This window comes from Arvicanthis niloticus, chromosome 14 (genome assembly GCF_011762505.2).
Source record: "Arvicanthis niloticus isolate mArvNil1 chromosome 14, mArvNil1.pat.X, whole genome shotgun sequence".
NCBI lineage: Eukaryota > Metazoa > Chordata > Mammalia > Rodentia > Muridae > Arvicanthis > Arvicanthis niloticus.
In genome coordinates, this window is record NC_047671.1 from 66,198,603 (window position 1) to 66,223,273 (window position 24,671).

A 24,671-nucleotide genomic window follows, 5' to 3' on the forward strand; every position below is an offset into this window, starting at 1 on the left:
GAATTACCACGAGGAATGGAAGAAAAGATCACATACCTGGCACAGGGCCCCAGGTGTTTAGGAGGACAGAAAGTTCTAGAAGTTCTCGATAATGTCCAAGTGCTCTGTGAAACAGAAAGCAGGCTAGTAATGGATTAGGCAGATGTTCTGAAGTTTGAACAGAGGAGAGGCATGCAAATATTGCAAAAGAAAAGCCCTAGGGAGATTCTTTTCCCAGCTTCACACTGTGTAATGCTGAGTCCACACAGGTGGAAGAAGGCCTGGCGACAGCGTCTATCAACTGTACTGTTGTCTCTCTCATCTTTAGCCATTATGACACTGAATGTCCTCTAGGCACAGTGACAGCTGCTGTCTTGACTCTTTCTTCTGTCAGCTGACCTATCAAACACTCTGAAAATTGTTGAGGGCCTCATTAGCCACACGTACTTCAATATTATATTTACAGTTTATTAACAAGACTTCAACATGAACATGAGCTGGTCATAAAGATTATCAGTTAAGGTTATTTTAAAAAGAAGCTGGAGGTGAGTTGATGGTTCTTTAAATATGGTAATATTTTAAATATTAGAGTTACATAAATAATTGCAGAATACATTCCTAGACTATCAATTCTATTCATCAATTTCTTTATTCTGTGTGGCTCTTATTGTTTTATGATTACTAATCCATTCATCTACTTAGGATTTTAGTAAGATTTTTTGACTCATTATGGTGTTGTAATATTTCTAAGAAGCCCTAAAGAATAATAGAGTCTCAGATAGGCAGTGGTTATAGAATTTATCTACTGAACAATTTCCTATTGTGCACATAATTTAGTGGCTTCCTCTGTGGTTGGTGAATATTTCAGGCATGTGTCTTCAAGATTTCTTCTCTTATTAAAGTACAGTTGTCCAGTAAATAAAATGTTTATGCCCGACTTTTTTCATATGAATATTTACTATTTGTGATTTGAAATGTTGTTTCTTCCACACCTATAAAACACCAACAGTCTTCTGATTTGCCTGACCTAATTCAAAGCTTTTATTCCCATTTGTTTCTGCTGTAAATACAGGCAGGCCACCTATTTTTACTTTCTGTTGATAGATTTTTTTTAAAGCAAAAAATTATTTTCTTGGGAGTTACTATGCCCTTTTTATTCCTAAATAGCTATTAGGGGTTTCTATCTGACTGTTGGTTGTATATATCCCAAGGGAAGGACACAGAAACATTACAACTTATTAATAAGCTGTAGGCACTATGCTGGGCAGGTTCTGAGCTATTCTAATTCTTCCACCTGTTAAAACTCACACAAATTTCAGTCATTTGCCAATCTGGTGTCTCCCAGGCTGCTTCTGCTCTATCAGCCTGTCCTCAAGGTGCATTTCTCTTGGCTATGTGTTCTTGATCTATTCTGCTTGATGGTGACTTCCTTCTCTCTCTTTCTTAAGACCCCCAGTCCCACCTCCTATCCTCCCTGCCCAGTCATAAGCCCCAGCCACTTACTGACCAATCAGGAATTAATGGGGAACATTCTTCATGGTACATTAGTTAATACAGAGACCCAATATCAAGTTACAGTCTGGTGTGAGGCACAGTATTCAGCTTCTGACAAGACAAACCCAAACAATTATGAAAAATTGAATCTCACCTGCCTTGCAGATATTTTGTTTCTTTATTATTTTGGAATATACTGTTGTAAATGCTGGATTTTATGATTATGTATGACAAACTATCATACACAGAAATGTACTACCAGATATGATGTCCAGTATATATGTACAACCAATTTTTTTAGTTCCTCCCTTTACATCAATATTGATTTCTTCTCTACTCACTTGGATTATCAATGGTTCCCTTCATTATTATTCCTTGTTCAAGGAACAAGTCTGTACTACTAATAAGAAAACATATAATAAAGGGCAAAATAGTGTTCAATTTTCCTATTGCTCCTCTTAAGATGAACAATATATTCATTGTTTTCTTTTGGTTAGCTCCCCGTCTCCCGCCCCTACCCTACACACCTATATTTTTCAACTCATGTTTATCTCCATGAGGAGCTTGTTTAGAATGTATTTTTTTGCATAAAAATATACCATTGCTGTAAAATTTTTGCTCATTTACATTTAATTAAGAAGTATTCTATTTCAGCTAGTTGACTAGATTCTGTTCTTCAGAATGAGCAAGGCTACTTACTATATGGAGCTTGGTGTCTCCAAGTTGGAACCGGGATCCATGGGAGACCACAATTTATCGACTTGCTCTCTGAAGATGGTAATGCAGATTGTTCCTAACTTCCTTTTAACAAACAATGAGACTCTCTTGGAATTGCACAATAAGGAAATGATTCCTTAAGCAACAGGCTACAAGGGCATTGTTAGATTACTTAGCTTAACATTCTTTCAAATTTGTAATTCTATCAGGGTTCTCAGATTATCCAGAACTCATCAGCTATTGCTATTACTTGGAGAAAGGATAATTTAATATTTTAGCATACTATTCTCTGATTTCTTGGAATACACATTTGTAGCCTCTGTTTTAAAATGCTTGGTCCCTTTCTTGTTCGCTTGTCTCTTGAGGCTCTGTTACATTCTTGCACGTGTGCTGTAGTTCCTAGTCTATGCTAAGTGTGTTTTTTTTTTGTGTGTGTGTGTGTGTGTGTGTGTCACAAAAAAATTCTCTCAGTCTAACAACTATTACAGTGTCCTTTGTTAAGCAGAAATCTTGAACTTAAATCAAACCAAACCTCTTCAAGATTTCTTTTTCTAGATAGAAGAACAAATAAATGGAATGTAGTAACCAGAAGGAGAAAGGAAGTAGAGAGGGGTTGAGGTTTCCTTTGACTCCCCTTACATGTTATTGGGAGGGCTGAGATGGGTTTAGTGAATGAGGTAAGGGAGGAGGGGCAGTACTTTTTCAACAATGCCCTTGAGCAGGTGGAGGCAGAATCAGAAAGGCACAAGACAGAGGCTGACATTAGCCGTGAAAAGCTGTTGCTTCCATGGGGTGGAAAAAACGGTTTGGATTTACTTTGAAAATTCTTTTCTACCTACTGGGATACAGTTGTTCATTTTAAACCATCTTCCATTAACTTTATGGTTCTGTGGCCACAGCACGGATTGGACACTCTAGAAGCTACTTCGCTTGTGCGGTTGAGTAAGAGCCTGGTTGTATTTTTATCTAACTGTGAATCTGTTCTCTCAATCCCATCTCTCAAGGATTTCTTCTTTGCTTCATCATGTCTGTATCAGGCAAGATCCTCCAGAGGGGCTGAATTAACATAATGCATCCATGATATAAAAGAAGAAAATGTAACTAGATTGGGTTACATGACAGAGGCTGGACAGTGGTTGTCTGCCTGCCTGGGGAAGCCAAGGACCCGATCACTGGCCAGTCTATGAGGCTAGATGCTTCAGTTTGCCTAATCTAACATTAGAGGAGGGGTGCAGCTGCAGTAACAAGGGACAGATGCCCTCACCTGGAAGAAGCAAAAGCACCTTCACCCCCTCCCCCCCATCTCCCTGCCATCCAAGGTGCTTGTCACCTGGGGGTGGATCTTCTCCCTTATGGAATTATGGAATTTCTTTCAAGTGACTTCGGAATTAACCACTGTAGTATCTGCTGCCACCTTTATTTATTTATTTTTTAAAAGATATTAAAGGTCTTATTGCTCATTCATCTGTCTTAAATTATGTTAAAATCAACCAGAGTATTTGTCTATTCTTCACACAAACAGTGGTCATTCCTTGTGGGCTCATCTTTATCAATTAAATATGCTCAGTGTGTTTGATATGTATTAGGAATTCCTACCCTAGAAAATGTGACCCACGATATTAATCTAATACATCAATGTACATGGAGAATAGAAAAAGAAAAGAATTATTTGTTCTAAGTATGCCCAAATGTGTTATGTATTTGTCAATCTTTCATTTGCTCATTTATTTCACAAACACTTAAGTGTTAATTATTTGGGAATTGTGCTAATATGGGAGACATAAGGGTGAACTGAAAAGCATAGTTATTAACTGTAATCTTTGGTGAGAAAGAAATATTAATTAAAAACTCACCCTAACAAATTTATCATAGTAATTATGGCAAGTATTTTGACCTGGTTTAATGAAGAGGGTTTTACCCTGTCAAGGGATAAATGAATGTTGACATTTGTAGAAAGGAGCACAGGAGAAATCTTCACGCAGAAGAAAGAATACACCATAGCGCTTACAGCAAAAGTAGAGTCTGAATACAAAGGTCTGAAAAACACAGGTGTATATATGTGCAGGTGTGTGTGTGTGTGTGTGTGTGTGTGTGTGTGTGTGTGTATGTGCACAGATGTGCACCAACACTTAAGAGTGCAGCAATATTTGTAAGTCACATAAGGTGCAAGGGACAGTCTATATACAATCAGAAGACAATACAGAGGCATAGCCAACATGAAAGAAGAAAAGCAGGACGAACAATCTTAGTTTGTTACCTGGGATTTGAACTCAGACACATCCTCTTATCACTGGCTCCCTTGTATATATTCCACTTCATTGACACTAATTTTGAAAAGCAAGCTTAAAAGAAGTATATGAAACAGTAGAAAGTAAATAATTTAACAGAAATGCAAACCATATTTCTTGCATTACAAACGAATTCTTTTTTTTAAAACTAATGAATATTTTCTAAAACTCCACAAACCTTATATAGCTTAATTTTAATTTTATTGTTGCCAGAAGATGTTTTCCCTTGCTGTGGAGATGGAGCTGAAAGACTTGAAGTGGCGAGTTAGTGTTCTGACTAGTCGTAGACCAGGCAAAGAGCCTCCTTCAGATGCATACTAGAAAGGCAGGGAAGCGTCACAAGAATGGGATGGACCTTGATGTAGGTGGCCAGAGATGGGGCAGGATGGTGTGGAGAAGAGGGAGACCCATCATAACAGACACAGAAGGAAGCAAGGAACATATAGAGCATTACTCCGAGGGCATCACGCACAGTACCGTCTGATCCCTGTGACAACTCTGGGCAGTGGATAGTTGTGCTGTAGTTATCATCAGGTTTGCTGCCTACTTCTGACTCTGAGACCTAAGCATCTCACTTCAATCTTGTTCCTTCTTCCTGCTTAGATTTATGTCACACTAGCTCCACTGTCATTCTGGATCAGGGACACACCTTGGTAGGACGAGTCCTGCTGAAAGCCACATCCATCCACCGTTTTCTTTTTCCTGGACTCTGGCAATCACGGGTTAGAGGCAGAGATGTACAGGTGACTCTGTGCTTATCTGAGTAAGTGGGGCTTTGTTTATTTGCTTGTTTACCGCAGCATAGTTAGTTTCTGGCTTCTGAAAATAAAAGGCTGTGAAGCTATTGGGTAGATTTGGGTCCTAGAGTTCAAGGTCTACATTGCTCCTGTCTTTAAGGAGCTTTTGGTTCTGACTCTGTATGCGATCTATGTAACTGACGTTTGTCTCAGTTGTTTCTTAGTAAATCTCTCAGGATCAGTTTAGCAGTTTAGATTTAGATGAACGAGGTACCATAGGCAGCAGCCAGTGTTCTGGATTACTTATCAATTGTGAGTATGCCTGAGGAGTTCTCAAAGCAGGGCTGGCCGGACAGGAAGCTGATGTTTACTTTCCATGCTGTTAGAGTTATGGAGAGCTGGCTTCTGTCTCAGGGCTCTGTTCCCAGCCAAATGACACAGGAGCCACATTGATCAATCTACACTTCTCGTGCTTTCCTGAGATGTTTCTAAACTGGTTCAAGGAGAAATTTACAGTTGCCAGCTAGTCTAATCCTTTGAGGCAGAACATTTACTTAGAATAGGTAACTTTTATCTAATCCCTTGAGTAAATTTTCACAAATAAAAGTTGCCATTTGAAAGCTTCATTTATCTGAGATGAATTGCTTCCCTTTCCTTAATGAGGAAGAGTTTGAGTCATTCCAAAGGTATTGGAGGCTGAAGGTGGCAGGAGTTTGGCAATGTCCTGTTGTCAAGAGATGTGATGCTGAAACCAGCTGGCTTCTGTGTTTTCTGGAAAGCTTGGGGCTGGACAGTGTGATATCATCACCAATGAGTTGATCGGCATTTACGAAATCATCACTGGGCAAACATGTATGAGCATTAAGAAGAAAACAAAAACATGACAGTCAGACTCATGACCCAGGCTTATTTTACTAGCAAAGGATGCTAATTTTATGGCTGTGGAGACAATAGAACACCTACATTAATAGAAACCATCAGGTCAGGAATTTACCATTAATTTTGAATTTAACGTGTGGTTGCTATTACCACCATTTTGGGTCTGTTCACAGAGGGGAGAGCATTTTTGATCATTGAAATGGTACTGAGCACCGCAGTCAGCTCTTCAGATTTGTTTTCTGCAACTATCTTTAAACCAGGCACCAGGGAAGGGACACCTTTGTCTTCCTGGTGAGACTTCTGTGGTGTCTTTTAAAAGAGGTGCAGGAGGTGAGTCAGAAAGCTCAGTCCTGCTTTCTGAAGCTGGAGAAGCTCTCAGACTTAGTCTTCCTGGTTACCTGTGCTATAACTCATGGGCTTGAGTGCTGTCAACTCAGAATCTGATTCTCCTGTTCTTTTCTACTTTTCACCATGAACTCTAATCCCCATAACATCACAGAGAAAAATAATTGCTACCAGGATGTCCAGGACTCTGTCTGGGACATGCTCAGAAAGAAATCACAAAAGACCACAGAGGAAATCCGAGAGCCCACATTTAGCCAATCCAAGGTTACAGTTGATGAATTTTCTGTAGTAACTTTGGTTTATTATCCATCCCTCCCTCCCTCCTCCCTCCCTCCCTCCCTCCCTCCCTCCCTCCCTTTCTTTCTCCCTCCCTCTTTCCTTCCCCCCTCCCTTCCTCCCTCTTTCCTTTCCCCCACCTCTGTTCCTCCCTCCCTCCCTCCCTCCCTCCCTTCCTCCCTCCCTTCCTCCCTCCCTTTCTTTCTCCCTCCCTCTTTCCTTCCCCCCTCCCTTCCTCCCTCTTTCCTTCCCCCCACCTCTGTTCCTCCCTCCCTCCCTCCCTCCCTCCCTCCCTCCTTTCCTCCCTCCCTTCCTCCCTTTCTTTCTCCCTCCCTCTTTCCTTCCCCCCTCCCTCCCTTCCTCCCTCTTTCCTTCTCCCCCCACCTCTGTCCCTCCCTCCCTCCCTCCCTCCCTCCCTCCCTCCCTCCCTCCCTTCCTCCCTCCCTTTCTTTCTCCCTCCCTCTTTCCTTCCCCCTCCCTTCCTCCCTCTTTCCTTCCCCCCCACCTCTGTTCCTCCCTCCCTCCCTCCCTCCCTCCCTCCCTCCTTTCCTCCCTCCCTCCCTTCCTCCCTTTCTTTCTCCCTCCCTCTTTCCTTCCCCCCTCCCTCCCTTCCTCCCTCTTTCCTTCTCCCCCCACCTCTGTTCCTCCCTCCCTCCCTCCCTCCCTCCCTCCCTCCCTCCCTCCCTCCCTCCCTCTCTTCCTCTCCACCTTCCTTTGTTTCCGTTTCTCCCTAAATTATAGAACCAGTGTCACTGTCAATCTATTTTGTGAACCTTTAGACCTTTTAGGATGGAACTCCTGTTAGAACCTTATTTACATGTCTGTGGGACTTTGATTTACACAATAGAATGTCCCTTGAGTCCACATCTTATCAGGATAGCTTAAGACAGCTGTAACTCAGCCAGTTGAATCTGGGCAGTTGTGGGCTTGGGAGTTCCCCGTCCCCCCACCTCCACCAACCACCCCCCACTTACCCCCAGGTAACTCCACCGGCAGTGGGCAGTGCTCTGGGCGGGGCCAGGGCCAGAGCTCCCAGGTGAATCTTAGTACAGTCAGGGCTTCTGCTGGGCAGGGCCAGCTGTTAATCCTGCTAGACCGCCATCCGGGGCGGGGTGGGGGGTGGGGGGTGGGTGGGGGTGACAAGGGACATATAGGTGGCGTCTGCTGGTGAGAAATGCCTAGCACAGGTGAAAGGGTGGAGGCCAGAGGGAGTTCCCACCGGTTGAGTTCTTAAAGTCCTGAAGACTCAAGAAAAATAACAAGGAGTGGCCGATTGGAGTCTTTTGGACTTGCCCCGAGCTCCACCCTCGGCCCAGAGGAAAAGCCCCCGGGGACCGAGGCGGGAGCATCAGACGAGCGCGAGAAAAGCGCCTGTGCGCGCTCCACCTCTGCGCAGCGGGTGCGGGGCGGTGACCTGTCCCTTGAGCTGGCCATGGCGGCTGCGGGATCTACGCGCTCCGGGAGCCCTGCCCTCGGCCTGGGACACCTGTTGACCCTCGCGGTGAGCTCCGGGGACCATCTCAAGGACAGGGAGAGGGACATGTGGCCGGAGCGGCTGGCCCACGTGGGGCCACCGGGCCTCAGGACACCTTAAACTGCAGCAGTTGTTGGCGGTGAGGGAGGACGGCAGGGAACCGAGCGACCCGGACACCAAGGTCCCGCAGGGGAGGGAGTGTGGCTGCGAGCTGTAATAGGCGCGCGCGCCGGTGGAGACGGGGGCGGACCGAGGACGCCCAGCCAAAACCCTGGCCTCGGGGTTCTCTGGGCAGAGCGGGGTGCGCCAGGGCTGTGCCGGGGCCTGGAGCACGGTCTCCGGAGCTCTGGGTGCAGGCCGCCCAGAGTGAAGTCAGCTGCCTGGCAGAGGACACCAAAGGCCGGTGTGGTGTCCTTGGGGTCGGTCAAAAAACAAAACAAAACAACCAACTTGTTGCTTTTGAGGGGTTCCTTGCTTGAGGATGGAATTCTAGAAGTGCGTTGGAATGAAGGAAAGAGTCTGGACTTTCTCCCAAAGTTAGATGGGTGGACACAAGGTGACCACTAATCCTCTAAATCTCTGGGAAATGAAATGAACATCCTAACCCTGAGATCTTGACCTAGAAGGAGTTTGAATTTTTCTTCTCAACTCCTGCTCAGATTCTTTCTTGCTTTAAGAAGTACAACAGCCAGGACCTTCAGCCCTCTCAGAGGTGTGAGTCAAAATTTATGGTTTTATTGAGGACAGGACTGGATCTCCCTAGGGAACAGAAGACTCAAGAATGACTGGGCCGTTGGGGATTGTGGGAAAAGAATGCTCCAGATTATAGTTTTATCAGGGTCCCTTGCACAAGGAAAAAGTTCACTATGCTAGGTGCAAAATAGCTACCAATTTGATACTGCCCTAACGCCCTTGGCCTGCGGCAGGCAGTCACTCAAGCCGGCTTTGAAGCCTGGAGAAACCCAGGGAACCAAAGTGTGTGGAAGTGAAGGGTTCCAAGGGTCTTAGCATCTTTCATTTCTCCTCAGGTCTCCTTTCACAAGAAATTCCTGCGTTTTTAATTACTGCAAATGTGACTGGTTACTGGAAGTCCCAAGGAATGAACCGTCTAAACTTTCCATCAGAATTCCCAGAGCCTAGGGCAAATAATCGTCACAAAATATTCTGCTGATGACAAAGAGCGAACTTAGGCTGATACCTAGTGCCGGACAGTGACACTTCCTTTTATATCACAGGGTCTTATTCTTTGAAAGAAAAGGCGTGCTTAGTCTTCCTGATGGAGCGCTACCCTGTGCAAGCCCATACTCTGAGATCCTTTAAGAGAAAAACATATTCTATAGGTGAATAAGTAGAACCCTCCTTTCTTGAGTTTAGAAATGGGGGTGGGCGGGTGGGGTCTTCTGGCTACTCCCCTTATTTTGCTTTCAAGCACGAAAGTGTAGTGTGAGTCTCCTCAGTTTGTTTTAAACGCCAGGGAGCATGTGAACTCCAGTCTCAGATGGGTGTGAGAAAAGCACAGAGTAAGTAAGCACACTGTCTACAGAAGAAGTTTTTCAGGGGTGAGGCTCCCTATGTCATCTCTTTCTCATACACTCAGGTAATCCCTTGCCATTCCACCAGTCAGCTTCTCTCCACTTCCTGTACTGCCCCACCCCACAGCGTCTTAAGCACCTGAGCTTTCTTCCTGAAAGCCAAAAGATCTTTGTTCTCTACAGCCTTCTAAGAGCTCCCTTGACAAATTCAAGAGATGCCTTCTTCTCTACACATAATTCTACCCTGTTATTCATTCTTTATTCTGGAAATGAACACCTTAGAAAAAACTTTCTGGACCTCAGAATCTGACTCCTTACCTGGTTTCTTCATTCCCTACTCCCCTCTGCCCCAGCCCCACATTTTTTGAGTATGACTTAAAGGCGTAACATGAGATCTTCCCATTGAACGGGGTTTTTAAGTATACACTAATAGCAAATTAACTATAAGCAGATACCTTGAAACAGCTATCTTACACAACGGAAACTATGCATGTTAGGCAGCAGACCCTCCTCTTTCCATGCCCCACGCCCTGGCCACTGCCTTCTCTTATCACTTCTGTCTGCTTGGCCACTGTTTTTCTCACGTGTAAATGCTAATTTTCTGCGGAGCCTTGTTCTAAGTCTTGTTTCTCAGAATGTATATTGCCCCCGGCCTCTTGCCCCAGTCATATCTTCTACTTTATGCTTTAAAATATCACATCATCCTAAATTAATATCGCTCTTTCAGACATCACCTTTAAACAACAGGCCTGTATCTCTACATAGTATACTATGGCATACCATTTACTATGTTTCCAAATATTGTTTTCCTGTTGGTATCAGAGATTTTAATATATAGAACTTCTATATACCTGGATCCTCACAGAAAAGTCTAGAAGCTTTTTTCTCCCCATTACTCCCCTTAATCCTTTATTGTTTCAGTAAGTTCATCATCAGAGATTTTGCAAGGGTCTCTTTACTAGTATCTAGCTCTTTTGTTACAGGCTTTTGCTCTCACTAATAATGTCATAGTGGATAAATTTGGCTATATACCATTCACGTGTATATGAGCAGGCATATTTATCGATGGCAGACCCCGAATTGGAGATGACGAATACAAAGCCGATGACTGTGATTTCAGAGGTGTTATTCTCTCCAAACAGGTTGCATATGGCTAGACAGGGAGCTGTTTCATGTTTGATGTCATGTTACAGCAGTGGTTCTCAACCTGTGGGTCACCACCCTTTTGGGGGTTGAATGACCCTTTTCGCAAGTGCTGCCTAAAGACCATCAGAAAATACAACTATTTTTATTATGATTATATTATATTATGATAAATCAGCAGCAAAATTACAGTTATGAAGTAGCGACTAAAATAATCTTGTGGTTTGTAATCACCATGACATGTCTAACTGGATTAAGGGGTCACAGCATTAGGAAGGTTGAGAACTACTCTTTCATGTCTTTAAGGATTGCATCAGTAGAAGACTTACTGAGATTGACTTGTCAGAAGTGAATTAAAAGCAATATTTCACATTTAACGGTTTTTAACAAAATGCTGTGTAGGCAAGACTGTGACAGATAAAAAACTCTTATAAATTGTTAATGACAAAACTTGTGTCTATCTTCTGTGGGTTGTAAATAGATGAGGTGCAGGCAGGCATGGCGTTGTAAATCATGTAACTAAATACTTTCTACCCACATACTGACACACCGTCTTGCTTTTATTCAGTAGAACTTCAAATGCTCTTGTAATGGCTACACATCCCTTTGTTGCTCTTTTCTGTAATTTTTCTATAACCCTTGAATCGGCTCATTTAACTCCAGGAAATACTCTGTTGAGATTTTTATAGGGATCATAAAGTTGTAATTTAATTTAGGAATAATATATGTATGTTGCCCATTTTCCCTACTTCAGACTGGATCTGCCTTTCTCTCTGTGTACATCCACCTGTGTTTTGCGTTTAGGTTTTTCTGAAGTAGGCAAGTCTTCAGTGGGGACATCATGGGAAGACAGCAAGGTGTTTGGTGCCGACAGTCAGGAAGCAGATGACCTGGTGCTGGCATGTGGCCTTCTAGGGTTCTACTACATTTACTTCCTGGCATTTCCACACTTGTCATTGCTTTAGAAAATTACTTTTGTAGTATGGTACTGGTTTTATTTATGGATACAGAGTAGTGATAACTGTATTTAGCAGTTGCTTCTCTCATGGTAATTTATTGTTTGGTTTGCTTGAGTTTTGTAGGTAAAGACAAAGCAAATGCAAATAGAGAAATTTTTCCCTCTTTGCAAGCCCTCCCTCCTGTCCAAGATTTCTTCAATGTGACATGAAGCAGCTATGGTGACTTTGGTGACCTTGGCAAACCTATTATACTTCCAGGTTTAGTGATGAGATCATCTACTTTTCTTGTGCCTGTGAACAAATACCCTAGAAGTGAGGGTTTATTTTGGCTACAGTTTGATGCTCAGGTCACTCTTGGTGGTACCTCACAGTCGGTCTGGTCCCATTGTACTCACAGGCAGGAGGCAGAGAGCATGGATGCTGGCACCCAGTTTTTCCTTCTCACTCAGCCCTGTATCCCTGCCCATGGGATGATGTCACCCACATTCAGGGCGGATTTTCTCTCCTCATTTACACCTTTCAGAACTATCCTCATAGACACACAGCGGTGTGTCTCCGTTAATCTATGGAAGAGTAACCATGACCATGGGGTTGTTTCTGATGCTTTCCCTGTGGCATTGTCCTTATAATACCCAAAAGACTTCTGACCCAAGCCATAGATTTGAATATGGATCCTAACCCCATGGAAAGGCCAGATTGGCTGTGGCTCTCCCTCTAATCGAAGGTGTAATGGCCAGAAGCTTCCTGTACACCGCAGGTGTGTCCCATGTTTTCACTTCACTCCATCTCTGTTGAGGCCAAGAAACCAGAGCCAATCTTGGCAGGTCAGAAGGTATTTCTGGGTTCTTTCTTCCTTTCTATGTTTCAGTTTTATCTACAGACCTTGCCCTTCAATTCTCTGCTCTTCTTGTTAGTTCTTCGGTGCTGTAGGATGTTTGGAAATCATGTTATTCTTCATAGCTAGTTACTTTTCTCACCACATTCTCCAAGTTTTCTTACGTGTCTTCATTAAAATGAAAGTCTTCATCCTTCATTCTATTTCTGCACAATGTTCAGACTTCCCACTCTTCAATATAAACCTGCTTAGGTAACTTAGTTACTTGAGACAATCCTTTGCTTTCTGCATTGGTCAGTTTTCTTCATTGTTCTTCGATAGACCCAAGAAAAAGATGTTAAAGGAGATGTTAAAAGATGTTAAAAGATGTTAAAGAAGATATGTTCTGGCTTGCTCACAATTTTAAAAGTTTTAGTTCTTGGTTAACTGATGCCATCACTTTTAGGCTCATGTAAGATAAGCAGAAACGTCATGGCCAAAGGTCATGGTGGAGGAAAGCTATTTATCTCATGGTAGACCTGAAGCAAAAGGGAGTAACAGAGAAGAGGCAGGACAGGGCCCATCATTCACAGACTCATCTCCAGTGACCTCTTTGTGTGATTCAGGAGCCAACACAAACTTTCCACCGCCTCTAACAATGCCTGCAAATGGAGCATTCATTAATAGCTATTCATTAGGTGACGTTCACATAACAGTTTCCGCCCAGTGATTGGATGTAGCACCCACAATGCATACCTTTGGGGTCCCACCTTATCTGTAAGCCATAGCAGCTCCTTATAATATGTAAGAGAAAGACTCCGCATGGGTTGTTGACACTATTCAGAAATTGCTCCACACTTACGGTTCAGAATCACTTAAAATTTTTTTTTCCCCTTAGATTGTACACATCAGTCACTAGAACAGTGGTCGTCAATCTTCCTAGCATTGTGTTGAGACCCTTTTGTACAGTTGTTCATGTTGTAGTGAGCCCCAACCATTGGTGGCCTTAGGCTATCCCTGTGAAAGAGTTGTTTGATCCCCAAATGGGTCATGCATGACCCACAGGTTGCAACCCGCTACACTATAGCTTTCTATTTAATTCTCTGTCGTCTGTCATTCTGTACATTTGTAGTTCCAACCCTGCCTTCTCCTATCATGACTGACTCATGGCCACTCCTCAGTTGACCTCATCTGGTTCCTAGGTGAGGCTGGCTCTCCCTGCTCTCCTACGCCAGCCCCAACTTCCCTGCATGGCATTTCCATATCCTACTGTGTTTACAACTCTGTCTTATCCCGGGGTTGAATTTTCATGCAGATCATGTTGTTACTGGGTGTCTACTAAAAAGTAGACATTTAATTCAATTCGTTTAATATGTGAATAAATGGGTGTCAGGAACACTTTTTCCCCCCGAAGTAATTGTCATAACTGGGCCATTCACCGCTACCAGTAAGACTTCCGTGTAAGTACCATGTCCCTACCTTAGAATAGTGCTATGCCATTGCAGTTGTTATCCTGACTTCCATGTGTATGTGTCTGTAATCTTGTTGCCATGCAACCAGCTGACTGACTGCTGGTGAACGCCAGATAAAACCATTCTGCAGCTTTATGCCTCTCATTGCTGCTTTCCTTTGCACTCTGAACAAAACAATGTTCCAGACGGCTCCCTATGCGGAACTGATTTGCTCCCTCAGTTCACAGAGGCGCCAGCCTTCTCTGCCATCTTTCTCTGGTCTTTTTCTCCAGTAACTGTTATCTGTCTTGGCCGGTCCTTGGTGGGATGTGACGTTTGAGCACTTGTCTATCTTTGTTGGTGTCACCCAATGTGATCCACTCAGGGCAAGGTCCTTGCTTTGCTCACTGCTGGAGCCGATGACCGAGCTTAGCACCTCCTTATCCCTGAGTGTTGGTTGAGTGAATAAGTGTTGGTTGAGTGAATGAATAGATGTGCTTTGTCAGTCGCCCTGAGCCACAGTCCTCAAAACACCTGCTTGTGCTCCTGCAGTCTTGGCTATGAAGCCTGAGAAAGTTTGGGTGGGATGGTTGTGATCTATTTCCAATTTTGCAAATAAAATATAATCTCTACCTTTGTGGATCTCTTCTATATAAGTTAAATTGTATAACTTACAGGGGCTTTAAGACAGATTGGAAATAAAATTTTCATTCAAATCTAGCCAATTTTAGTTTATGGTAATAACTTCATGCTTAGCAGCGTAGCTGCTGGTTGGATTCCTTGCTTTTGGCCAAGGACTGGTAATCTGAAGAAAATGGAGTGTATATCTTTCAGAAACATCCATATAAAAAGTTCACAACAGAATTAAATTTGAGCCTCCTAATGCAAAATCAATTGGAATTGGCTCATTGTAGATCACTAAATCGTTTAAAACATTTGAAGTAAAGTGCTTTCTACAATGACCTGTGTGGAGAAGGTGTGTGCTCAGAATAAGGTCCCATGTCGTGTGGACTCAGATCTAGATTCCGCCCGCCCTTCCCACGGCAGCCACAGTGCCCCTCAGCAAAGGCACCATGGTTTGGTTTAGCAGGCTATTGCTTTGCTTCTGCAGCTCCTGGGATGTTGAACATTTATGGAAACAGTTTGATGGTTTGGTGAACTTACTTATTTCTCCTTGCTGTGTGTGTTTGGTACTGTCTCACACCTGTTGCTGCTGGATCTTCACTTGGCCCTCCCAGTCAGTGAAGTTACTAGTAAATTCACTTTACAGAACAGCATAAAAACCAGTCCTAAGGAAGAGTGTGGCCCCCTGAGCATGAAATGCACTGGGAAGAAGGGAGTGCTTAGCCTTTTACCCATCTCCTTCCTAGATTTCAGGTTTCTTACTCTAGTACACATTTCTTATTTTGTTAAATTAAATTAAATTAAATATATTGTGTGTATGTGTGTATACTTATGTAATTAATGTTTCTTTTATGCAATTGAATGAATATTACTTGAGACTCTACATTCATTAGAAAGATCTTGTGAGTGTATGACACTTGCTTGTTTGTTTTAGATCCTTGCACTTGCCTGTGATGCCTGTAAAGAAGTCATCCTCCGGGTTCCCTCTGAACTACCTGCTGAGAAATTTGTTGGCAGAGGTAAAGAGTGGCTACAGTGTGTCATGAGCCCTGATGTGGTATGCTCTCTTAAACGTCCCTGTGACTTGTAGGACCATGAAGGTCTTGTGCTTAATAGCAAAAAATGAACAGTGTAGTCATTTTAATACATGTTATATCATACCAATGAAATAATTATTATTTATTGGAACATATGATCATCCAAAGAAGATAAAAAGATGAAGTTCAAATAATAACATAATTTTTTATATTTATATTCCATGTATGATATTGTATATGCTAAGTATGCTTCTAAGCATTTGAGAAATAATACTGAAGTTATTTCTTGAGTTTGACGGTATTCTTGGATTTTCCTCATTAAACATTTTGATGTCTTACCAAATTTTATTTTTATTTCTTCTTCTTCTTCTTCTTCTTCTTCTTCGTCTTCTTCTTCTTCTTCTTCTTCTTCTTCTTCTTCTTCTTCTTCTTCTTCTTCTTCTTCTTCTTCTTCTTCTTCTTCTTCTTCCTCCTCCTCCTCCTCTTCCTCCTCTTCTTCTTCATCTTCCTCCTCCTCCTCTTCCTCCTCCTCTTCCTCCTCTTCTTCTTCATCTTCTTCCTCCTCCTCCCCCTCCTCTTCTTCCTCCTCCTCTTCTTCTTCCTCCTCCTCCTCCTCTTCTTCTTCCTCCTCCTCCTCCTCCTCCTCTTCTTCTTATTCTTCCTCCTCCTCCTCCTCTTCTTTTTCTCCTCCTCCTCCTCCTCTTCTTTTTCTCCTCCTCCTTCTCCTCCTCCTCCTTTTCCTCCTCCTCCTTTTCCTCCTCCTCCTTTTCCTCCTCCTCCTTTTCCTCCTCCTCCTCCTCTTTCTCCTTCTCCTCCTCCTTCTTCTCCTCCTCCTCTTCCTTCTCCTCTTCCTTCTCCTCCTCCTCTTCTTTTTCTCCTCCTCTTTCTCCTTCTCCTCCTCCCCCTCCTCCTTTTCCTCCTCCTCCTCCTCTTCTTTTTCTCCTCCTCTTTCTCCTTCTCCTCCTCCTCCTCCTCCTCCTCCTCCTCCTCCTCCTCCTCCTCCTCCTAGGTAGTCTGGGCATCAAACCCAGGGCACTGCATTTATTGAGCAAACAGTTTACCCTGAGATATGTCTTTAGCCTTGTATACTTCTTTTTATAAATCAATTCTTTATTTAGTTTACTTACTAAAATAAGTGTGCGTGTGTGTATGTACACATGTGTTTCCCCTGCTACACACATACACTTGCAGGGTTAAAATTTTATTCCCTGACATCTTACTGTCCCAGTCAATTCTTTATGTGATTTAGTTGTAGAAGGAAAAAAAAAACAACTAAATGTAAAAACATGTTAATAATCTTACATTTAGTGTAGACTTCAGTAGTATTTCAATTTAGTAACTGTTGACTTTAATTCAAGTACTGTATAGTCTCTAGTAGCTAATTTTAGATAAGAAAGAAAATCCATTATGTCAAATGTTCAAATGCTGGAATTCACGGAATTCACATGCCATTTTTTCAGGACAAGTATCTCTTTACACACATGTAAAACAAAGTTTTAGAAGCAATATGTGTATCTTGGGAAGACCTTAACCATATAGTTTCATATATGATTGAAAAATACTATATATATATTCCACTATGTGATTTAAGTGTTTTGGTCCCTTGCATGGATATACTTTTGAACTTGTTGTTGCTAAATTGAGTGTTGTGTGTATTTTCTGCAGTGAACCTGATGGACTGCCTTAAATCAGCAAATATAATTCATCTGAGTGATCCTGATTTCCAAGTCTTAGAAGATGGTTCTGTGTATACAACCAATTCTGTTGTTTTGTCCTCGGGGCAAAGAAGCTTTACCATATGGCTTTTCAACACAGACAGCCAAGAAGAAAGGGAGCTGTCTGTCCATTTAGAGGGCCCAGTAGAGGTAAGTGAGATGATATACGTGAAGTGTAATTGGTGTTTCTTTAGGGCTAACTGACATCGACAAGGAACCAGAGAAGGCTTGGGATGCTTTGGTTAGAAAGGGAATGAGAGCCAGGGTCAACTGTGCTTTAGTGAAGGAGGCTTGGTTGTGAAACATGTCATTACAAGTTTGTTATCACTTTCATTTGGAATAAGCTTCACATGAGAACAGGAGACAGGACACAAAGAAACACTTTGATTTGGGGGATGTATTTCTAAAAACAAGTTTGGAAACTCTACCTCTTGAAAAGCCCACAAAAGGATTTGGGGCCAAAGACGTAGATATTAACTAAGCAGGCATTTATTTAGCCAAGCCGAGTCAAGCCAACAAACAGTATAAAGAGAGATTCAATTGTGCTGCTCCATGGCAGGGATCAGCCAGTGAATTCTGTGTTGTGGATCTTATAAAAAAAATGTTTTATGAATATTCAGGAGGTGGGTAGCATATTCTAGGTGATCCTTTTTTGACATCAAGTTATGATGGACCACATTTCATTTTTATAGGGTTTTTTCCCCATGGTCCTCTAGAAAAGCCCATAAATGGAGCATGGGTTTGGTGGGGGTGGCATAGGGGGACAGAAAGCCACATTGCAAGTGATAAAATGATGACATCAGGCCTTGGGGGATGCAGACCCTTTGCTAGGGGACATACGAGGGAGAATGCCGTGGTGCCTTAGTTTCCAATGTGTTGGGAACAATCTAACTGTGGCTTCAACACGCTTACCGTCAGAAGGGTTCCAAGTGTCTGGAGACTCTGCTACCTGGACACAGCTGCAACTTCCTTCTTTACCTCACATTTAACTCCTTGCCTACCCCATGCCATTAGCATGGCTCATAGTGTTAGAAGACAGATAACATTGTCAAGGTTTCGACCATGTGTGTGCCTGTTGATTTTGACACTGCAGGTCAAAAAAACCTCTGCTAGTCCCTGGCTGTCCTTCACTGAAGTGGTCTGCGCTCTAGCACCATATTTCTCTCTTCGTTCTGACAGATCTCTCTTGGTCCCTGGGCTCTGGCTAGTGGCTGGTGAGTGGAATGTGCTTTTGGTAAATCTGGAAGCCAAGCCATCCACGTCATTCTAACTGCATCTCCTTCTCCTGTGTTCTTGCATGGCAATGTGGCAGCAAACATTTGCTTCTCAGTGTAGCATCTCCTCTCTCTCTTCTGTATTTCATCAAGTTATTTTCTCAAGAGAATGGCTGGCATCACAATTACTGCAGTCTTACTCTTTGTCGGTAATGTTATTATTTCTGCGGTATTGAAGTTTAGTTTGGTTTTGAAGTTTACATGTCCCTAACCAATCCCTAGGAGAGGAGACAAATGTATCAGTTTGAATGTCTGGGGATGAAGTAGCCATCGACTTTAACAATTAAGGCCTATCTTTTTTGTCTCCTAAATCAAGGTACTAAATAAAAGACAGCACACAGAGAAAGTTCTCAGCCGTGCCAAGAGAAGATGGGCTCCTATCCCTTGTTCCATGATGGAGAATTCACTGGGTCCCTTCCCACTTTTCCTTCAACAGGTAGAGTTTACTCTGGTTGTGGAAGTCTGTCATTTCCATTGTCAAAAAGAATCAATAGCTATTTAAAAGTAATTGTGCGAGGGTTGGAAATGTGTCTTGGTGATAGAACGCCTGCCTGTTGTGCTTTAGACTTTGAATGAATCCTTACTAATTAAAAACACGAAACTATTTAAAATAGTTACATATAAATATGTGAATGTAAGGTTTAGGTGCTTCAACATGTGTGCAAATATTTCTTAATAGTTATACACACGTTTTGCAGCTTTAGTCATGCAAACGTAATCTATGAGAACTGTAAAACTCATCTAGTATTCTAAAGCCGTATTGGTGTTGTTCATTTTATATACTGTTACGAAGATAGCTGCTTTCAAGTGTATTGTGTATTTTAACCAAATTCACTCTCCCTACTGATTTTTTCCCTTTCTCCTCCCATTACCCTCCTTCTTTCCTCCACTCCCCCTTCTGCTTTCATGTCATATAGAAAATGGTTTAATACATTATAGATAGCATATATGTATATTATATATATGTATATATATATATACATATATATATACATATATATAATATACAGTTTAGATCCATAAATGGGAGAAAATGTGGTGTTTTTCCTCCAGAGCTTGGCTTATCCATGTAGACAAGGTCTTGCCCTTTAGCCTCAGGCTGCCTTACCTCCTAATTCTCCATCTCTCTTTCCCAGTGCTGGGACTACAGGCAGATGCCACCCAACCTGATGAAAACGAGCCTTTAAAATACTCGGCCAAATACAATAAAAAAAAAAAACCTCGGGCCTAAATTGAGTGGCAACAGATAATAATTCAATATCATCTTGCTATAGTTTTCAATAAAGAGAAGTCCCAAATGTTTGGTTTATGTATATAGTGTTTAGTCTATAAAGTATTTTTTGATTTGCTGCTGTGGGATTTTCCAAGTATCTTGTTTTTGAAGATTTCTCATTGTAATTCCTTATTATATTGCGGCATTTTTCTAAAAACTGAACACAACAAGGAATAATAGTTTATTTTAGTAACTGGCAGTGTGAGTGAATAAAAATACACGTACAATTTCTGCTGAAATAAACATATGTCCCATGCTTATACTATCTGCTCTCTAGATCCAATCTGACACAGCTCAAAACTACACCATATACTATTCCATCAGAGGTCCAGGAGTTGATAAAGAACCTCTAAACTTATTTTACGTGGAAAGAGATACTGGAAACCTGTATTGCACGGGTCGTGTAGATCGTGAGCAGTATGAGTCCTTCGAGGTAAGGTCTAAAGATCGTGAGTTGTCTGAAAAGGAAGCTGCAGAGGAGAGGGTTTATTGGGTGATGCGCCATATCAATGAAAGAAATTAGCCCAGGAACTGGAAACAGGCTGGGAACTTGTAGGCATGAGGTGGCGCGGAAGCCATAGAAGGGTGCTGCCTGCTGGCTTGTTTACCATGGCTTGTTCAGCCTGTTTTTTCATAAAACTCAGGATCACCAGTCCAGGGGTTGTTCCATTTCCAGTAGGCTAGGAGGATCTCCCCCATCAGTCATTATTAAGAAAATGCCCTACAAGCTTGCTTACAGCCCAGTCTCATGCAGGAGGTTTTTCAACAGGGGTTCTCTGCTTTCAGAGGACTCTAGCCCCTGTCAAGTTGACAGAAAATTAGGCCGCACAACAGTTATTAACTTCAGCCGCTATATCATTTACTCCCTTGCCCCAACAAATTAAAAAGAATAAATAAAATTCATTAGGTTATTTATGGCTTTATGATTCTTTTTCTGTTTTAATTTTCTAAAGGAGAAAACATTTGGCGACATATTTGTTTGTCAGAGGGTTTAGCTCAGTGAAAAGAGCATGCTTGACCCATGTGAGAAACTGAATTTCATCCTTAGCACCACAAAAACAAAACATGGTTATTTTTACATATATATATATATATATATTTACATATATATATGTATATATATATGTATATGTATATATATATATGTAAAAGTCATATATATACACATATATATGTATATGTGTATATATATGTAAAAGTCATATATATATATATACATATATATATATATATATATAAAATGATTTTACTCTATTCACAGCTGACTGCATTTGCAACAACTCCAGATGGGTATACGCCAGAGTACCCACTGCCACTCCACATTATAGTAGAGGATGAGAATGATAATTACCCGATCTTTACACAGACAGTGTACAGCTTCACAGTTTTGGAAAACAGTCCCATTGGTAAGTAGCTACACCATTGATACAGGGCGGCTTGAATGGGCTTTGGTTCATAAACTGAACCTCTCTGTGGCCCCAGGGAAGCATTCTCATGTGGTGGCAAGAGCAAGCCATTTTCTTCTGTCTTTCACTGGTTTCTTGGTTTGACAACCTGCGGTTTTTTAGTTTCTTATCCAGTCAATGCATTATCTGTAGACAAGACTATCAAAAAGACTGCATGATTCTGGTACGCTCCAAATAAGTTACTTTACATATCTATGAGAGGTGAATGAAATGGTTTTAAGTGAAGAGCCTTTAAACAAAGTCATTCAGCCTGTGAGACCATCTGCTGCAATTCAGTGATGAGTAAATGGGTAGGAACATTCGGGCATGATCAAGAGTCACTGAGAATTCTTTGGGGACTTATCCTAGGAAGACATGACTGAACCAATTAATGTTTAGAAAAAACTGCCTCAAATGGTTAATGTAAGCACAGGCTTGCAAATGAAAAAAAGAGCTCAAGAATAATCAGAAAAAAGAATCTCAGTGTAGAAGTTCAGAATTCACAGAGGGATAGCGTCATTTTATAGAGGCCCACAGGAAAATACAGTGAAAATATTGGTGGTCACCAGATTCCCAAAATGTTACAATATGAGTGTATTTAAAAAGAGGTGTTATCTTATGTAAGCATCTAATAACTTGTAAAAGCTGTGGTTCTGCTCTGTCAGAAAGTGCTCCAGGTGAATTCCAAAGTAGCTAAAAAGAGGGAATTAAGAGACAGAGCACATGAGGGTTTGGAAACTGAACGGGACCTTTTCCTTCACAGGTTCTTCCGTGGGGGAGGTCTGTGCAACAGACAAGGATGAGCCGGACACGATGCACACTCTACTGAGGTACTCCATCCTGAAGCAGTTGCCTTCTCCACCCACGTTATTTACGATGCATCCCAGGACTGGTGTGATCACTACCACGTCAGCTCAGCTGGACCGAGAGGTAACAAATGTCAGCAGGGAACTCTGGATTAGAGCATAATTTTTAAGAGCACACTGTCTCAGCTGGACAGAGGCGTCCCTTGTGGTAAGGGATAAATATGGCTATTTAAGAGCACAGATATGTTATCTCTAATCTGAAAAATCTCAAGGCAGAAATGCACCAAAATATGAGCTTTTTTTGAACAATAATCTGTCACAGTCAGAAAATTCCGCACCTTACCTCATGCAACCAAAACACAGACATTCTAAAAAATATAGTATAAAATCGCCTTTTGAGCTGTGAGTATTCAGTGTAAGTGGAACACACAACAATTTGTGTCTTAATATGGGCCTGACACCAAGAGACCCTGTGATGTAGATTCAAGTGTTGTAAAATCTGTAAACATGTGAAACATTTCTGGTCTCCAGACACTTTGGATGAGGGGTGCTCACACCTGCTGTCTCTGCAAATGAAGGTCATGAAGTAACCTCATGGCATGTTAATTTAGAACATCTAGAATATTCTCTCCTGAATTTTACCTGCTATGAAATCAAAATTTTCATAGAGATATTGAAACAAGGAAGCATTTAATAAAAAGTGAACCTTCTCAAGATGGGCAGAAATATGTTATCCACCTTTTAACTTTTAAAATGAAAGAATGCTTTTAAGCCTTGTTTATGTTTTTCCCCTTATGTAGATAAAATATCTTTACATGAATAGCCTGTGGTTTTAATTTTACCTAACTGCTCAAATCCTTTGGACATCTGAAATGCACCATAGAGGCAGTATAGGTAAAATTTAGCGTGTGAGCAAGCTCTCTTTCCCGTATTGTTTTCTTTTTTTTTTCAAAATGACTTTAGTAAGTTCCTCGGTTGATGACCTTTTAAATATCCATTTGCAGTCATGCTTTCAAAATTGTGTATGCCTCTTCTCATCTAGATCCAAAAACTTTCCCAAGTATGCTGATATTCCCTCTGAGGATATCTTACATGTATATTGTATATGTTTACTGTGACTACCCTATTAGCTATTTGTTTACTTCCTTATCCAAATATTACATTCCCCAGCCAGTGCTATGAACTAAAATCCCAATAAAAATTTGCTGGTCTTATGTAGTATCATCTGTGATCTTTAGTCTTGGAGTAGTAGTACATGATTATTGGGTATTTATTATGAATTTCAGAATTCCAACAGTGGCTGGAGACACACTCATCAGTTGGGCCAGGCTGTACTTTCAGGGGACCTGTGTTTAGTTCCCAGAACCATATTGGGTAGCTCACAACTGATTATACCTCCAGGGCATGTGACACCTTCTTCTGACCACATGACCTCTGTGACACAGTGCTGCATATGTACACACTTAGGCGCACACACACATTAAATTTAAATAAACAAAACAATCTTTAAAAAACCTTTCTCATGGATATATTTTCTGAGGATCCAGAATTTCAAATACTGGTAAATGATTAAACAATAACAAACCATCATGTTTTCACTTCTTTATATACCTTAAATACCTTTAAACCTTGTTGATACAAGTTAGCCCAAGTTGTTATTGGCAACAAATAGCTGCTCAATAAAAGTTGCTTAATAAATCAATTCAAATAAGTGATTTAACAAAATGTCTTATAAATGTTCTCTGGACAACTACAGGTTCCTTTCATGTATAAATAGTGCCTTTGGAATAAAAACAAACTAAAAAGAAATAAGATCAGAAAGGTTTGTTAAGTGTCCAAACCAAACCTTTTAATGAACACTTACAGGGCTAGAGAGATGGCTCATTGGTTAAGAGTGGATATGTAAACATGTTGTGCTGGGAACCTAACCCATACCAACTGTTCATAGCACCAACCACAGGGGATTGACACTCTTTTGGACTCTCTGACCATCTGCCCTCACGCAAACACCTACATATACACATGATGATAAATAATGATAATAAATCTCAACAAGTAAATGAATATTGATGACAAAGTCGGTAACAAATACTGGACACATGAAAGAGTTTACTAAATAGTGCTTGGCAGTAAGTTTTTAAACACAGAATTCCAGTTTGCACATGTAGTTTGGGCCTTTTTAAATATTGGAGCTTGTCTTTTGTCTGCAGATAACACAAATCTGTATTTTAGGACAGTAAAAAAGAATTTCTTTGCTTTCTCAGTCAACTGACTATTTTCAATAATCTCAGTGCCCTTTGCTGCAAAGGAAACATTTACCTCTCCTGAGAGACAGTGGTGTGAGGGTTATAAGGGTAGGCAGGTAAAAAAAACTTGGTCATCATTTAAGCCTGAATACGGAAGAGGTTG

General features: G+C 41.5%; 1 protein-coding gene across 2 annotated transcripts in view; it reads left to right on the plus strand.

Moving 5' to 3' along the window:
* The first annotated feature begins 7,953 nt into the window (after positions 1–7,953).
* Dsc2 (desmocollin 2) overlaps positions 7,954–24,671 on the plus strand; it is a 30,558-nt gene continuing 13,840 nt past the window's right edge. The window contains exons 1-7 of one of the 2 annotated variants that reach the window (XM_034518421.2): positions 7,954–8,216; positions 15,647–15,731; positions 17,415–17,614; positions 19,055–19,174; positions 20,289–20,444; positions 21,273–21,417; positions 22,220–22,386. In XM_034518421.2, coding sequence (XP_034374312.1) covers positions 8,148–8,216; positions 15,647–15,731; positions 17,415–17,614; positions 19,055–19,174; positions 20,289–20,444; positions 21,273–21,417; positions 22,220–22,386 — 942 coding nt within the window. In that variant the 5' untranslated portion in view covers positions 7,954–8,147. The remainder of the gene's footprint in view (positions 8,217–15,646; positions 15,732–17,414; positions 17,615–19,054; positions 19,175–20,288; positions 20,445–21,272; positions 21,418–22,219; positions 22,387–24,671) is intronic. The other variant, XM_034518422.2, reaches the window with a different exon arrangement.